The sequence below is a fragment of the Thalia democratica genome, chromosome 2 (genome assembly GCF_965202585.1).
Source record: "Thalia democratica chromosome 2, ktThaDemo2.hap1.1, whole genome shotgun sequence".
Classification (NCBI taxonomy): domain Eukaryota; kingdom Metazoa; phylum Chordata; class Thaliacea; order Salpida; family Salpidae; genus Thalia; species Thalia democratica.
Window position 1 is genome coordinate 70,789,626 of NC_139166.1, and position 18,925 is coordinate 70,808,550.

The 18,925-nt window shown below is 25.3% G+C and overlaps 2 protein-coding genes across 2 annotated transcripts; both read left to right on the plus strand.

Moving 5' to 3' along the window:
* Nucleotides 1–526: 526 nt before the first annotated feature.
* LOC145829833 (surfeit locus protein 2-like) lies at nt 527–4,740 on the plus strand. The gene is made up of 8 exons (XM_082937701.1): nt 527–613; nt 1,214–1,377; nt 1,921–2,024; nt 2,576–2,677; nt 3,093–3,170; nt 3,566–3,625; nt 4,096–4,152; nt 4,493–4,740. Exons 1-8 carry the CDS (start codon nt 533–535, stop codon nt 4,609–4,611), a joined length of 765 nt encoding a protein of 254 aa, XP_082793827.1. The 5' UTR covers nt 527–532; the 3' UTR covers nt 4,612–4,740.
* Nucleotides 4,741–5,100: 360 nt separating this feature from the next.
* On the plus strand, nt 5,101–12,646 carry LOC145849867 (glycosaminoglycan xylosylkinase-like). Its single transcript, XM_082954958.1, has 11 exons — nt 5,101–5,218; nt 5,381–5,442; nt 5,658–5,791; nt 6,926–7,110; nt 7,632–7,825; nt 8,099–8,253; nt 9,753–9,843; nt 10,530–10,659; nt 11,001–11,060; nt 11,567–11,701; nt 12,208–12,646. The coding sequence occupies exons 1-11, from the start codon at nt 5,145–5,147 to the stop codon at nt 12,296–12,298; spliced, it is 1,311 nt and encodes a 436-aa protein (XP_082811084.1). The 5' UTR covers nt 5,101–5,144; the 3' UTR covers nt 12,299–12,646.
* Nucleotides 12,647–18,925: the final 6,279 nt, after the last annotated feature.

Genomic DNA, 18,925 nt, shown 5'->3' on the forward strand with positions numbered 1-18,925 from the left:
TTCACTATGTGGCAGAGATACAAGTTTTCATTGCATATACATTGATCATGCACAAATGGTTCAAATGGTGGTTATATGATTGAATCCAGTGAAAGAACTGTTGTTTTAACCTGTAAAAATATAACAATTAAAACTTTACATAATTTCAAGTCTTTTGTTATTTATTTTTAAATATGCTTAAATTAAAATTTGATTTAGCAGAGTCAGAGAAGAGAATTTAAATTATTAAGTTTACTATTAGTTCAGTAGCTCATATAGTTACTAAGCTGCCAAACAAAACCTATGGTGTCACCAAATGTTGCAATATATGTACTTCAAAATATTTAAAATCTAAACTAATTTTTATTTAATAAAAACAGTTTTATAACCTTCATGACAGAATAATTGAGTATAAGTTTAAAGTTACTTGAATAATTTAATGAACATTTTTAGCAAGACCAAATTTGCTTCCAATTTTTTATTTTTTTTATAACTTTTATAAGAAAAACAGCTATTTAACTAAATTTTGTATTTTTAAACAGTGTTAATAATTATGAATATGGAATCAATGAGTGAAAGCCTTCAGCAAATTTTGAAGGAAAACCCAGCCCTTGTTATCAATGACAATGGAAGGGTATGTTTTTGTTTTGTTTGTTATATAAAATGTTAAAATGTTATTAAACTATTACTTATTACAAAGTTGCCACAAACTCAGGCTAGTTTTGACATTTTTCCTAATTTTCAATCTCAAAGTTAGTTTTTTAACTAAAGATTTTTTCCGGAAACTGTGTTTTTATTAAGTTATATTATTAATATTATTTAAATCTTTAAGCTTGATTGACAGTATAATTCTTTAGTTTTGGACTAATTTTATTTTTAATTTGCTCATAAACTCAGGCCAATGCAGGTTAGCCTAATGTAACTCAAGCTGGCTTTTTGCCACCAGGTCTTTATCAGCCAAAAAGACAGTCATTCTGACATGGTATCACTTTCAGTAACAACTAATAACTCACATTCATTCATGTATATATGATATGTAAACTATTTTAAATAAAACTTTCTTACAAATACAAGTTTAAAGTTACACAAAATTAAGATTCCTCCTTGTAAAGTGCCCACTGCCCTTGTTTGTTTCACACCTACACATTTTTAAACCATCACAAGTACAATTTAATTTTTTATATATCTTCCAGGTAAAAAACAAGTACAATTTAGTTATTTTTTCTACTTACAGGTGAAATGCACACTTACAAAACATGAGATGCCGTGCAAAGAAAAAGTTGTACTGCAGCACATCAGTGCGAAAAAGTACAAGAGGCTTTCAAAATTGGCTGTGAAACCTTTCAATTTTGATGACTACAGTCAGTGGCTGATGCCTTGCAAGGAAAAGATTAAAAAGTCTGTTGAATTGATATATATTCTTCTGTTCTAATTTGTACATTTTATTGTGTTGCTATTTAATCCTATCATGTACATAATAATTTACAAATCTAAAAAGCAATTGTTTCTAATGTATCAAGTTGACATCTTTATGTGGTGTTGACATATAAAAATGTTGATATTAAATTTAATTTTCTTTATGTAACTTAGTTTTAGTAAGTTATATTTTAGTTAATGTGTTGAGATTGTATTAGAACAATTGTTAATCTGTGTTGAGATTGTATTTAATATGGATTGATCAGTGAACAATTTTGTACAACTTTACTAATAATAGTTAGTATTTGTTTCAACTGTCAAAGATATAAAAGCTTTTAGTATTGTACTAAACTTTGTACAGCCATCTGACATGTGTAACTTAAAATAAGAAGTTTTGATATTTAAGTAAACTACAGTTTGAATTTTGTTATTTCAATGTTAGTTTTTTCAAAATGCTTTCTTTAAACTCTACGGCTTTAATTTGTCTGTAAAATATTTTTTTACTAAATACTTAACTTTAAACAGATACCAGCTAGAGTGCAAACTGACCCAGAGGTACGTCAACAACGCACCAGACCACATTCTCAGGCACGTGAATGGGAAAAGGTTCAAGGCTGCTAAGGAAAGATGTTAGTCTGTTTTGAAATTATTTGTTGTTGTGGTGTTTAAAAACTGAAGCTATATAATAGATTACTTCTTACTTTACTTTTTAGGCTGTTTTGAGTTAGCATGGTTCAAATCTAAATTTTTCTCAGCCAATAAAAAGACTAAATATTAACTTTATTGTAATAATTTAAACTATTGATGTATAACCTTATCCATAAAGATGACTAAATTGTATCTAAAAAAACAGCAAATTCACAATACTATATTGTTGAAAATAATAATTTTATCAATTTAGTTTAGCTGTTACAATCTATAGCAGTAACTTTTGAAATTTTTTTAACATTATTTAAAACTAAACCTTAACTTTATTGTAATAATTACAAAATATTGTTGTATAACCTTATCCATAGAAAAAACTTAATTGTATCTAAAAAACAGCAAATTCAGCTGTGGTGAGGTAGACAATACTATGCTGTATTGTTGAAAATAAAAATTAAGAGATTTAATTAAGCTGTTACAATCTATAGCAGTAAGTTCTTTAAAAAAACTTAACATTATTTAATACTGTTTATAGGGCTGAAATGTCAGGAGACTGGGGAGAAATTCATTCCACTTCCAGTGTTGGAGCAGAAAAGAAGAATAGAAAAACAGAAAGCCATTGAAGCGGAAATAAAAGGTTTATTTTGTTGTCTGTAAATTAAGTTATGAAATATTAATAAGAAAGCTAGATGAGTTTTTTTAATACAAGTTTTTCCCAAATTGTTTTTATAGTTACTGTATAGTTTTTAATAAATAAACAATTATCCCTTTACTATTAAAAAGTACCTGTTTTCATTTTCACCCTGATACTTTTTTGTGCTTTGATATCAAGATATTGAGAAATAAATATGAAGTTTAAACATATTTTATTATGATGTAAAAATAAACAAAATATTTTTTTTAACTATCTTTAAAAAAATTGTAGGTTAGTCTGTATAGTAAAATAGAATTAAACTTTTCCATAGTATGATTTTATACAACATATTCATTGTTTTCATTTATTTAATTATTGTCAAGTAAGTTTTGATTATTTATTTTTGCTTATATCACAGCATTAGAAGAGATGTCAGATTCTGATGGGGCATTTGAAGAAATCATTGATGAAATTCCTGATAAAAAGAACAAAAATGGTTTGTTATTGTAAACATGAAATAAATACAATGGTTCGTTATTATAAAGTAAGTAATAAAAAAAAGGTCATGTAGTTTCTTTACATGTTACAAAGTGAATAAAGATACTTTTAAAATAAATGGTTTTGTGTGCAATTTTAAATTAAATAAAATTAAATGAGTATTTTTAAAATAAAACTTAAACCATAATTAAATTAATCCTTTCATATTTTAATTGCTAAAGTTGAAATATTAACGTATTTAATTAATGTATAGTAATTTGTTACATATGATTTGAAAAAAAAAAGAGAATTGTATAACACACTGAAGCTGATAAATTGTAGATTTCCTGTAAACTAGCTAATTTTTAAATTTTGTAAACACAGATATGCTATATTTTATAAACAATTTAACAGGAAATGGAGTTGAGAAAATGGATGATGAACCTTGTACTTCTGCTGCAGCTAAAAAACAAGGTTCTTAATTGGTTTAATTTTTCTGCTATATTTTCAAAAATTTTGGTTTTACTAGTGTTTTACAAGATTTAAATTTCAGGTTTTTGTACGTTATATTAAATAAAAAACTTTTTTTTCAAATGTTAAAGTTTGTTTAAATTTTAATTAATTAGGTTCATTACACACTCTAATTAAATAATTTTGTTTTGATTTAAAAATTTTCTACAGATTATTGCAAATTTTAAAGATTTCTTTGATTATATATATTTAAAGCTTAAAAGCAATGGCAGATTGTTCCAAGTAAGAAAATAAATTCCCTTAAACTCAACTATAATTACTTGTGCTTAAGATATAAATTAATAGAAAATGTTGTAGTTTATACTTATGAAAATTTATACCATATCCTTTAATACTTCATAATAAAATTTCGTACTAGTATTTAAATTTAATATTTTCAAACAATAGTTATTTATTAATTTAAATATTTTCAGGTAATGGAAGCAGTGCTAGTACGGTTGAAGACCAACTCAAAGCTGTCATCAATTCAGGTTTTTTATTTTATTATGCAATATTTTGAAACTCTTACATATATAAGTAGTTTGCGACATTATTGTAAACTAACTTTAAGCAGCTTTGAGAAATCAAGTATATTAGATAAGCTAAATGTTTTATAGTTCAAAAACCTATTGTATTTTAATTTAGTTACCTTAAACCTTTTACAAAAACAATCAACCGCAAAGTAATTGATTAATTTGAGATTATTAAACGTTAAGTTGGCAAAAGCTTACATATTTCATCAATGTGATAAGTTTTTGGAGATCAGTATTTAATTCAATACTCTAATTACTGGAAAAAAAATATTGATATTCTATCATAACGTTTTGTCAGGTAAGAAACCTGAAAACAACAATGGAAAAGCTGAAAACGGTGAAGTGAAAAAAAGTATGCAGAAACGCAAGAACCGAGGAAAAGGTCAAAAGCAGAAGGCTAAGAAAATGAAGAAATAGGAATGCAAACGAATAAATATTTATTTGACTTTTTATTAGTGGAATATTAGTTGTATAGGACAATTTACTAGGATATATATATGTTAAAGCATTTTTATTAGAAGTGTTTTTATTTGTATAAAAAATTATTTTGGGTAAATAAAATTGTTGTTTTAATGATGCATTTTAAATATTGATTTAAATACATTTGAAATTATACAACAGTTTTTTGGTGTTTTAAAAATTTTAATTGAAGTATTTACTGTTTTTAACATTTTGAATAACTTAATTTTGATAGTTTTATTTAAATATTTTTTTGAATCTATAAATGATTCTATTTTAAAGTTAAGTTTGTTTTGCTTTAGTTCGACTTTTACAAGTTTTAGAAGCTTTTAAATTTGAACTGATTTTTATTTTACACACCTAAACTTAAGAATTTTTAGAAAATGTTTTGTTTATTTAACTAGTTAAATTTTAGATAATTTTAAAATGAACAAATTTGTCTCTTATAGGATTTGTTTTAAATTTTATAATGATAATTTTATGACAAAAAAATGAAATTCTACCATAGAATAATAGTTGGAATTCTGCTCGTTTTTGCTATTGGAATATGCCTTTTCAAACTAAAGTGAGATTTTGTTTAGTTTTTTTAATTAGTCTCAGTGAAAATTAAAGTGTTTTTGGTAATAAACTAAGATCAATATCTTAATAGATTATTATTGCATAAAGTTGTCTTTTAACAAAAACAATTAAGACTTTTGTCTATATTATTAAAAAAAAATTAATACAGGCAACTAAAGAAATACTCGACTGTTGGCAAACGAAACAAGCTGGACTACGACTTTGAAGAAGGTGAGTAACAAGTATATTATTATACCTTATTGTAGTTAATTTTATAAAAATTTAAAGAACTTGTAAATGTCATTATTAAAAATTTTCAAGTTAACTTAATTCAAAGTTTCACTAATCTGTACTACACGCCCTAGTAATAAACCCGAAAAAGTTTGCAGACAAAATTTTTATTGTCGCAAGTTTGAAATTGTAATAAGTAATTTAACATTATATAGGAGCTGATGACGATATGAACGACGTTCCAACAAAAAAAGTTGACAACAAATTGTTAGACGTTGACAAAGAAATTGAAAGACTGCAACTGAGGATGAACAGAAATTTCAGTAAAACTCCTAACGAAGTTTTTAGGGTAAATGTTTTTTAATTTGAAAAATGTACTTTTAAAACTTAAATAGATTTTCATGCAAGTAGTAAATTAATTTATAGTGGTTTCTAATAATTTTACACACGAGGAGACGTGTACTGAAGTCATGTGGAGTGAGAATTTTAAATATGTTATCATTTTTTTTTATTAAATTTCTGGATCAATATAAAAGCACTTGAAACTGCACTTTGAGTTTGTTGTTGCTGTTACGTCATCACGCCCCTGATCACGAGAATTAGTTAAAAAACTATCAAAACAGCTGAAAATTGTGGCAGATCTGGTATATTGCCAAAAATACTAGAATCCTGGAAAAAAACTAGAACTTGACAGTTTAAGCCAGAAAATTCTGAAATTTGAAAAGTTTTGAAAAATAACCTGAAATTTTAAATAAAAATCACTAAAAATCTACATTTTTGAACAAAAGCCACGAAAAAACCTGGAATTTTTAACAACTTTTACATGTTAAGTAGTAAAATTTACCATGTTGATAAAACTTTTGTCGTCATCAAAACTTTTTTATCAAAACACATTTAAATTTGCTTTACAGTATCTCTTCAATGTTGCTTTACGACTTAGCACAATATTTAACTTTAAACATAACTTTAACTTAATAAAGACCCAATAAAGTGTACTTTTAAAAACCTGGAAGAATCTAAAAAAAAATGGGCAACCCTGGCATGTGCAAACTAAATAAAATATTATTAAAATTAATTTTGTCAGTTCTATTAATTAATTGTATGCACACCCTTTTTAAACCTTTTTTAACCTTAATTTCTTCAAACAGCTAGATCACTCACGGTCGAAACATACCATAATACACAAAATAAAACTATTTCTCGGCTTAAAGAAACAATTATTTTGATTAGTACGTGTAATTATTTGATATTAACATTTTTAAAGAAGTCCATAGCTGGGTTTGTTGTGATCTACCCGTACAATCAAAACAAAGTGAATTAATACTTCTTTAAAATTTAAAATTAAGAGTTATACTTTTATATCTGAAATTTTTTAATATCAAAACAGGGAATCCACGGTTGGGTCACCCCATGCGAAATGTACCCACTTAATAATCTCATATCTCAATTTTAATTATTTAATTGATTATTATTTTTCAATCAGGAAGTCCATAGTTGGGTAACACCACGCGAAATATACCCATACAACCACAACAACCTGATGGCTCAGTGCCTGCACCTGATGGCATCGCTGAAGATAGTTCACGCGGACGTGCTTAGGAAGGGAACCCAGCTGAAACTGCTGTTCACGTTGGAAGGTGGCCAGAAAGTCGTGTTCAAGCAAAAACGGTTTGTTAAAATATTGTTTTGTTTTTCAGTGTTTTCTTTTAATTTAAAGTATGCTGAAAATGTGAAAATTATTTTTTTGATAAATAAAATCATTTCAAATAGATTTAGTCAATACCTTTCAACAATAACTATCTAACACAGGGTTTCCTAAACTTTTTATCATATGACCCCTTTTAAAGAAACAAAAAAAAGCTATGGCCCCATGAGAAAACTTTTCAAAAACTAGCCCTATATCCACCTAATTTTTTTGTTGCTCTTCACCATCAACTCTAGAATATCTAGTGTAAGTTTTAAATTATGTACAACTACTCATGGCCCCCTTTGGCCCCTTTACTGCTTATGGCCCACTTAGAGAAACCCTTATCTAACTAAAACTTTTACAGGTAAACTTGCATAGCCGTACCAAATTTAAATACGCAAATTGATGTTTAAAAACTGATTAAAGCCCTAAACATATATATTTGGCAACTCTATTCATCTAACAGTGTAATAGTTATTCATTAAAAAAAACCATTACACAGATACTCACGCGACTATGTGGTACAGGGCAACTCTTGGGATGGGTTCGACCGACACAACGCTGAAATCGCCTCGTTTCATTTGACTAGAGTTCTTGACATGCGGAGATCGCCTCTAGTGGTTGGTAGAATTGTCGATTTGAGAGAAGTTTTGAAGGTGGCTTCAGATGCTTTGAAGAACACCTTTAGTGAGAGAGGTTAATAATTGTTACATAATCCTTAATAAAAAGATAAAATAATTTTTATTTACTTGTACGTGTTCGTCAAATACACTATTATTATTATTATTATACTTAAAAGACAAATTTTTATTAAACTAAGTTTAAATGTAACTACTGCAATATACAACTATTACAAATGATATTTATTGAATTTAATTAATTAACATTTTAATGGTAGACTCCGCTACTGTTGAGCTTGCTATTAGTATAAAGACTTCATTATGTTGATTAATTTAATTTTCATTGTAGATGGAAAACTCTGCTACTACGGAGCATGTTATTACTGCAGAGACACGGATGAAATGAGAGTTTGTTCTGATGATAATTACAAGTTGGAAGGTTCAATTACTTTGTGGCTACCCCCAGAATATTCACAATACTCTAAAAGCAGGCACCCATATCAGGTAATATACTATTATTTGTTAATTTTTAATTAAAAAAGTTCAATTACTTTGTGGCTACCTCAAAAATATTCACAGTTTGCTATAAGTACGCATCTTCACCAGGTTTGAAAAAAAAAACATTTATATGTGTGTAGAAACCTTAATTAGGTGTATACAATATTTTTTTTACAGTTCTTTAAGTTTTTTTTTTCTTACTTTACATAAAATTCAAGTGCAAATAAAGTTTAGTTTGAATGTATTATAAAAGTTAAATTTAAGAAATGAAAAAGTTAAACAAATTTATATTATTTCACCAAAGACAGGTTCTCATCGAATATTTTAAATATTTTTATTTTCTTAAATTTTGATAGTTTTTTCAAAAGTGATCTTCTATCTAGGAATTTAATCATTGGTCTGAATGTCATTTAAAGTATGGTTTTTAAATTAATTCTTTAAGTAATTTCGCACCAAAGTATATAGTTTTTTTTCTTTTACTAAATGATTCACGTTTATATTTTTTATAGTATTTTAAGACAAATTAATCTAAAAAGGCATATCTATAAAGTGGTTTGATCCTAAGATAGGATAGTCTCTTTATATTTAGTAATATTTTTTATTGTAAACTTGTTTACTTGCAGTATTTGATTGTATTTGTACCGGCTATATTACATTTTTGTTCAGTGTGACAATTATGTTTCAGTAAAGCTTTATGATGGAACATTAAAAATATTGTTAAAATTAGACAGACAAAAGCAATAAAAATTTTGACTCGTTGCAATTAATGTCTTATATGCTTCATAAAACGTTTTATTTTTAGAAATCTATTGATTAAAGTTTATTTTGATTGCTTCCGTTCGACGCATCTTTGACGGCATGTTGTAACAGTTTAATTAGTTTCGCAAAAGCAGGAAATTCAGAAATAGCTATCTTATTATAAGACAGTTTTGTTTGTTTTTTTTAATTGTTTTTAATAAAAAAAATTGTTGATGGCTAATTGCATCATCTGATAGGCTATTGGTGTAGGAAAAGACTGAATAAAGTACCGCAAATAAAATCATTATTTTTCAGTTATAAATGTATTTTAGCTATTTCTGAAAAACCATTTAACTTGCTGTGCATAAGAAGACATTATTTTTATGTTTTTCTTCAGTTATAATTAATGTATCTCAGATTTTATTAAACACCATAAAACTTGCTATGCATGAATTTTATTTTTATTAATAATTTTACGGAGAACATGAAAAACTCAGAAAAAAGAAGAAGTTTACAACACAACAAGTATACAAAACATTCATGTGTTACAATAAAACTTAATATCGAGCAGCTGTAAAATGAGTAGAAATAAATAGCTTGAAAAATTATGTATACAAACTTTATATCTTATTGTAAAATAATAGAGAACATACAAGCATACAAAAAAGCAGGAAAACATACTTAAAAAAAATGTTACAAGGATACAAAAGTTATAAAATTAACTTTTAGATTGCATACCTTTTTTTGATCTTAACATTACTTAACAGAGAACATACAAGAAAGGTAAGAAGGCATACTGGGAAACAGACGACCAATATTGCAACAATCAAGTCAAACACAAACCACCGTATGACAAGGGTAAATAAATAATAAGTTTTTATAAATTAACTAGAATTAAACAAGAAGTTATTCTTCAATTGCCACCTTTTAAATTTAAATATATCCAAATTAACTTAATTAGAATATTCTTCTAGTGAAATGTTATTATGTGTAACAGACACCTCTGTAGTCCATTACTTGATATTTACTATTATTATTTTTGTTGTTATAACCTTAATTAATCTATAATTGTAACTTATGGTGACATCTTCTTGGATGTAAGAGACGCTTTTGTATTCGATTACTTTTTATCTATTGTTTTTACCATTAGTAATTTTTATTTCTACAGGTGAAATGTTACCAAGGTTTTCCCAAAGTGGTCCAAGTGGCCCCCTAAGGGGCCATGACAGATACTCAGGGGGCCATGAGCAGCAAAGGAGCCACAGGGGGGCCATGAGGCCATAACTTAAAACTTACACTAGATATTCTTGAGTTGCAGATGAAGAGAAAAAAAAAAAAGATCTTATGTGTATTTTATTGTAGTTTATGAGAAACATATATGTTGAAGGGGGCCATTGCTTTTTCAAACTCTTTAAAGGGGGCCATTTGCAAAAAAGTTTGGGAAACCCTGTACTAGACGTTACTGATGCTTGTGTGTTCAATTATTTTATATCTGTTATAAAATTTATCACTATCATATATGTTTATTTATCATTATCTTTCAGGTGAAATGCTGCTTGATGTTACTGACGCTTCGGTATTCGATTACTTGATAGGTAACGGTGACCGGCATCACTACGAAACTTTCAAGAACAAGAAAGATTCCATGCTTGTTATGCTGGATAATGCTAAGAGGTTGGTGTTTTCTGAAAATACTAAGTGTTAGTGTAATATACTATTTTTTTTACACGTCTAGTGTTTTTTTTTTCTTACTTCTTTATTATAATTTTTTTTTTAATATAGTAGTTTTGGTGATAATATGTATAATTTTTTTTTTCGTCTACCAATTAATGTTAATGCTAAAATTTTAGAAAAAAAAACTTATTTGATTAAAGTTTGGTACATTTAAGTGTTTTTACATGCACAATACATAACTTTTTGTGCGTACTTTTAAACATGTGTATTTAGTATTGATTTCTAAGATGTATTTATGTTGATATGCAATTCAATATTTAAATTTTTTTTTACTTGTTCAGTTTTGGAAATCCGGAACTACACGATTCTTCCATTCTAGCTCCTTTGAGACAGTGTTGTATGTAAGTTTTGAATATTTTTTATAATTAAATCAGTAAACACTTTCATGAGTTAACTGTTTTGGCTTCTACGTAAATCTTAATTTTATTAACTTATTGATCTAATTTTCACTGGAACGCTTCCAAAATAATTGAAAACTCAAACTGATATTTAATTATTTCTGTTTAAACTTTCTACAAACTCCAAAACAATTTTTAAACATTATTATTTGTTTAAAATTTGTTTTAATAACAATTTGTTTGTTATTAGAATTTTATTATTTTTAGATATTAGAGTTATAAATTAGAATTTGTTTATTCTTAAGGTGCATATTTTACCCTATCAAATATTTATTATACATACACACTTTATTTTTAAAATTTCTTTCTGAGACTTGATAGATTTTTAAATCAGGAAAAGTAGATATGTTTACGAGCGAACAAATTTTTGGCAGATTAACAAATACAAAAATGTATAGTGGTGTTTTAACACATTTATTAAATAAATAAAAATAAATGTTTCATAACAGATTGCGAAACACAACTTACAATAGACTAGTTGGTGTGCAAAACGGCATACTGACACATTTATTAAGAAAATCTTCATTGCACGACCCGATATTTCCACTGCTGCATGAAGATCACATGCGTGCAATTGAGTACAGGTTTGTTTTTACTTGTTTTATTTTAATGGTTTTACACAAGTTTTGAATTACAATTTTGAAATGAAAGTACTGAAAAATTTATATAGTTTAAATTATTAGAAATGTTTTCGTACTATACACTTTCAAATAATTACATACTTCTTTGGTTTGTTTTTTTTAATGAGTTTTACTTAAGTTTTGGATACTGAGATTATTTTCTTACAACATAAAACTTAAGAAGTGTTTTACTACTACATATTTTCAAATAAATAACTTTATGTTTTTCTATTGTTTTTATACATTTTCATAAATGCCTATTTAATGTTTTATTAACTTAAATTTCAAGAAATGCTTTTTAGTAATACTTTAAAATGTTTTCAAAAATCAAAGGTTTCTTGTACGTTTTAAAGTGTTACGTCTAAGTTTAAATTTGGTACAAAATGAAAAAAGTAAAGTTTCTCATGTTTTACAAATAATGTTGATTAGTTAATAATTGTATATTTTCTACTGAGTCACATCTTTTCTAGACTCAAATTCATGCTCAACGAAATAGATGTGTGCATTGAAAATAATGGAATTGAAAATGTTATAATTAACAAATGGAACGGAATCACATAAAATAAATTTAATTATTGTATTAGTTATTTATGTAAAATATTAGCCAATTTAAGTTATTTTAAATTAATACTTCATTACACTTTTATTAGTAGATTTTTCAAGTACTTTTAATTAAGATGCAATATTTTACCGTGAACTTTTATAGATTTATTTATTTTTGAACTATTTTTAGCTTTTATTCATATTTTTTCATGACTGTAGTTTAATAATTCAATTAAAGATTTTTTTCAAGCGTTCTCAAATACACAAGTTTTTTTTGTTCACTGTAGTCGCTTAGATTATTAGTTCTTAGATATTTATCATTTGGTATGATTACAAAATTTGTAATTTTTAACAATATGCAAAAACAAAGCAACTTATTGTAATTTAAGACAAATGATGTTAATATTTTTTGTCACTAAAAGTATTTGAAAGCGTGCAAGACTATATTAAACAAAAAATTATGCAAAATAAAACTTATTCTAAAACAATTTACTACTTGATTTGCTCATTTTTTTTGTTTCTTTTTTTATTTTTTCATATAAAAAAAGTAAATTTTTTTTTAATCTGAGGTTTTACTGTTAAATTTTTAACCAAGTATATTTTACCAACACCCTTAATAATGCATTACTAAGTTTTTTTTTTGTTTTATACACGTTTTTGTTCTTGTTATTTATTTTTAGTACATTTTTTTTCTTTTTGGTTTTTTTAACAAAAATGAATAAAAGTCGATATTTTAAGTATTGTTCATATTGTAATACGGATTAATTAAAAGTTAGACATTTTATAAATTTGATATTATTATTTATTTTAAAATCGGAAAGCATTACTATACTATACTATACTTATTGTTATCTGAAGAGTTTTATTTTTAAGGTTACCTGTATAAAAGATCTATATCTAAGTATAGAGTTTTTTTGGTAAAGCTACAAAATGTTAGAAAATGCAATTAGTTCAAAAACAAAGTAAAACAAATGATAGTTAAAATCAGTTTATTCCTTTTGTTTTTTAGCTCTAACTAAAGTATATTGATATATGAAGTTAATTTCTTTAGTTAAGAAAAAAACTTAAGGTCTACTTATGCTAAACTTTCGTAAATTATTTTTTTGAGTTGTAACTAGGTTTGTGAAACTTTATTAACAACAGTTAAATTTAAATATTCACAAAATTTGAAAGAATAGTTTTTAGTTTGGAGTACAAAAATAATTAATTGAAAAAACACTCTAAGGCTATAAATAACAAAATGCTAAGTTTTAACTTTTGCAGAACTCAAATTGTCTTTATTCTTTTTTTAAGGAGTAGTTAAATTTTAATTACCTAAATACATATGATTTTATGTTATTAACGTTAACTTTATAACCAACTTAATATATAAAATATGCTCAAATTTCAGATAAATAAAGTATAACTCTCGTTTATCATCTGCTAAATTACTAATAATTAAAAAACTTATATTACCAAAAGATAACCAAATGAAGTTTAAATAAATACAATAGAATTTAACATGTTAATAAAATTAGCTCTATAATTCTATACAGTAACCTCTCGCTTATTTACGCACATTGTGTCCACAGAAAAAATGCGTAAAGATATGAGAAATCGTAAAGATACGAGAGGTACTATATATAATTATTATAATTGCTGTTTTTTGATATTACTTCTAATTAAAAGCAGACTAGGGACTTTCTACTTTTAACAATTCTTTACTTTATTTATAAATATGAAAGCAAAAGATAAAACTATACATAAAAAAATAGATTTAAGTTTATATAAAATAATAATACTTGTAGAAAAATTTTACTTACTTTAACAATAAGTAGATTTTATCTTTATTTATATGTGACTTATTTGATACTTTACATTTATATTCTATTTAGCGAATTCAATTTATAATTAAGCACTTGTTTATATTTAAGAAATGGTGTGTTGTCTATCTTTAAATTTGTTTCTATAGCCTTTTACAAAAATATGCTTTTGGTGCTTTAATGGATTTCTTCTTTTGAACAAAAATATATGAAACATTTTTAATAAAAACTATATACGTTACAACAACTTTTTTATTTTAAATTTGTTTATAAAATTTCTGATAAACTAATGTATAAGTATTTATCAATTAGTCAAGGAACATAAGTTTACAAAGTCTAAAGATATAGAATGTGAGTTAGCATTTAAAAAAATATTTTAAATTAAAAAATATAATAAACCTAATTTGTGCAATATTAAAAATAACTAAAATTTTATTTTTTGAACTTTTTAGAATTCTAAAATGCGTAACTAAACGAGAGTGCGTAACGTCACGAGTGCGTAAAGATGCGAGAGGTTACTGTAATTAGAACTTACAAGTTAAATTATTAATTTTTCCTTATTCTAACATATTGGTTACTTCAAAATGTTTAAAAAAAAAGTAAAGAAGTACTGCGTTTCCGAGATAATTAAATCTTTAAGTGCTTATACTGTAAAAAAAAATTAATTTTTTCCAAATCTTTAGAATATATTTAACTTTAAAAAATTAAAAACCGTTGAATTTGTTTCAAAACAATGTCTAAGTTTCACAATTCTAAACACAAGCCTAGCACTTAAGTTTTTTTATTAGAAAAAAAGTTGTTATCAAGGTGTGTTTTCTCAATTTTCTTATAATTGTATTTGACTAAATATACTAAAACAACTTATACTAATCATGGACAAGAGACGTTAAAAGGTATTCGTGGTGTACGGCTCGATAACCAAAAGGTATTTTTGCGCACTAGGTGTTAGGACCGAATATTTTGAGCGTTTTTTCATCGTTCAATAAACAATACTCAGGTTAAAAAGTAGCGCTTAATCGGAATACAGTTGAACGCTAATAAATAAATACAGAAAACAATTCATCTGTACCAATTGTTTCAATTAGATGTAGCTATTAAGTTTTAAAAGATGAGCACACTAAATGCATCTATACCTTCAGCCTTTTATTGCTATATCTCCTCAGAATTTACTATAAAAGTTTTTTTCTTAATCCATCGATACCTAAATTAAACTTTCTAAAAAATAGTTTGTCTTCATAAAAAAATGACACACAGAGTGCTTAAGCCATTTATTGAGTTTAACTTCTTCAAAACAGTATTCGCGTTGAGTAAATTTATTAAAACTTTTTCAATCAGAGTAATAAAGTTATTACAACATTAACAATCAGAATAAAGTCTAGATTAACAAAATCAACGATAAATAAAAACTTTTTTAAAGCTAAATTGCATTGCTGTTGTGTTACAAAAAATGTTTGTAAACGTTCGTAAATTTCTATCTTATTTGTTTTGCATAGAATAATTTCAAGCTGTAAAAATACAGCTGTAAAAATACAGCAAAGGTAAAAAAACTTTTAGTTGGTGAGCCGGATTCGGTTTGATGGTCGTCCCTAGTTCAAACTGACAAATACTTTTAAAGTTTTAAAATAACAATATAAGAGTACAAATCTAAATTATAACATATTCAATGAATCTATTACTGAAACTAAAAAACTTTGTTACTTTTGAAAAACCTAAAATGGGTAGAAAGTTACTGATTTTAGGTGAACTATAAAAACATGAAATAAGAAAGTTACAACTTTAAAACTAAAAAATAAATCTATCTAACACTCCTAGAAATAAAATATTTATTTTTTAGTCAGAAGCAATGTAACTTCTAAAACAGTTTGTAGCAAAACTAGTTGTAATTTAAAGAAATATAAAAACAAACTACAAAAAAAGCTTGTTTTTTGTATTAAATTCTTTGTTTACATCCAACTTGATTAAAATTCGAATTCAAAAAAAAAACAATACGTAAAAATACCTGAATTTTTTTAGGGATAAGATTTTTTTATTAACTACAAATTTAAATTTAAAAAAAAATTCTAAACTTTATATAAACAAAAAAAAGAAATATTAACTTCCACTTGTTCTAAAAACGTATTAACGCATAAGTGAAAAATATAACTAACCATAACATGAGAAAATTTAAACTAAACCATCTAACATTACAAATCGGCAAAATTCCCTGGTTTTGATCATTTTGATTTTATTGCAAAATCTTAAGGCAAATTTTGTTTTTTTATAATTTGAAAGCGATAATAATTCTATTTTTTGACAAATCAGGAAGAATTTTTATCATTATAATTATATTATATTTTATTATTTAATAGTCAAACTAAACGATTATCTTTAATTAAAATTCTTTATTGTTTATTTTACCAGATTATTTTTGAAGATGTTTATAATCATAGGGTTTTTGTTTTAAATTAACATCTTTAGTTTTTACTGAATAATTGTAGTACACTTTTATTATTTTACTTAGCTTTATTGTCGCTTTAAAAAATAAATATTTTAAAAGCAGCAAATTAACTTTTATAATTTAAACTCTTTACATTTTTTGGAGTATTTAATTAAATTGTGGTTTATATATAAGTTTTTTGAAAATAGCACAGTAATAACATTATAATAATTAAGGTTTTTAAATCGTCATTTAGGTAATATGTTGATTAATCTTGAATTTTTTGTCTTTATCTAAATTGCTATATATAAAAGAAGAACTTGCTTGTTGATGACGGTTTTTAAAGTACTTAGAGCAATGTTATTAGTGTAAAAAAAACTTTGTAGAAAATAGCACAGGAAAGGTGTAAAAAAACTTTGATAAAATCATTGGCAATCTTTGTTGCAATCGTATAAATAATTTTCAACCTAATAGAATCCTCTAAAAGTTTTAATAGACAAAATTACAGTTTTTTTAAATGCATGAACTTTTTTTATTGAGTTAAATATTTCACATTAAAAAAAAAATTCAGAAGGTTTCAGTGAAAAAACTCTGTGCAAAAAGCGTTGACCATTTTTTTTAGAAAGTAACTTTGTGAACAAGAAATTAATACTTAGGTATATTTGATGACAAGCAAGTTGTAAATAAGATCTTTAAGCAAAAAAAAAAACTGATAACTGTCAATAAAAAAAACGTATATAACAACTAAACCTATAAAAACTTTATAAACACACATATTCACAAAATTACTGCGAGTTCAGTATTTAACCAAAACGATTATAAATAATTATAAAATTTTTCAAGCTAGTAAGATAACATAACGATACAGCTTTAACAACTAAAATATTAAAAATTCAAAACCAGTATACACATACACTAGTTTAATTATTTTAATTTTTTTTGTTGCTGAAAACTCTTTGTACTTTTTTCATGCTGTAACATCATAAAAAAAGCACCAACATTTTTTACATTAAGTCCTCTTTAAATAATTTTCAAAAACAATATCCCCCTCTAATAATATTTCTCAAAAATAGTAAATAATAATATCTCATGTAAGTTCCAAATTGTGGCCCCTTTATTAGTCACGCCTCCCCCCTTTACAGCCTATGGCTCATTTTGGACTAACAAAGTACTTAAACAGCTTACTTATTTTCTTAGTAAAGTTATACTTCTCTAATCTTTTTAATTTCTTAATAAAAACTAATTTTTTAACAAGTTTGCATTGTCCTGGACAAAACGTTAAAAGTTATTTAAAAAGGTGTGCGACTAGATAACCGAAAGGATCTTCGATAACCGAAAGATCCTCGGACCAAATATTAATAGCGTTCTTTTTGTCTTTAAAAAAAACTAGAAGTTGTAAACTTCAGCTATCAATCCCAAGATTTACTTAACCAAAAGTTAAGTTATTTATTGTTATTTGCTTTTAGGAAAAAAAATACAACTAGTTCAGAACTTTATAAGATCTTATATATTTCAATACTAAGAATTTAATTATTACTTTCGATTTTAAAAAAGTTGGTTCAAAGCTTATCATAATTTTTGTGTCAAACTAAACTAAAGTAATAAATAACAAGTATGTGCTCGCGAATTTTGGTTAGTGTGTGCATGAAAACTTGGTTTTAGGTATCGATATTTGTGTTTTATTAATTATAAATAACAATATTGTTTCTTACTTTCATCAAAAATTGTTTTTTTTTTATTTTTCCGGATAAAATATGACGGTATATAAAGTTGTAAATTATTATTTAGTACATAGTTGGATCAAAATAGTTTTTTTTTATGCTTTGCTGTATATATTTCAAATTCATTTTTGCTAAAAAACTATAACAATACTTTTTTTAGTTTAACGATAAGAATAAATGAGCTTTCCGTCTAAAATAATACATTTAAATATTGTCTTTTTTTATTAAACTTTTGTCTTAGTTATAAGATTTGTTACTTTAATTAACTATTACTTTTCATTGGGTGACAACACTAAGTATCAAATAAGCTCCTTACTGTTACACACAAGTTTTGGAGTGATGAAATTTCTCTACTTGTTGACTATCTTAAACTTTAAATGATGTCTCAAAATTCTAAATTGGTTTGTATTTGTAGGAATCATGTTATGCTGCTTAAAAGGTTCATTTTATTAAAATTAGTAAAATATAATTATTTCAATTTTTTGAAAATTTATTTAATTTTAGCGAAGATTGGTAGAGATCGACCACATAATTTTTAAAAATAAGATAGACCATTTCTTGATAATTAAAGCACATATGTTTTGTTAGTAACTTTATCTGACTTCACTTAAAAAAATATATGTTTTGATACTTTCATACCGAACAAAAACAACAATACTTTTTATCATATCTATACAAATACTATTTTTTGATGATTTGTTTTATT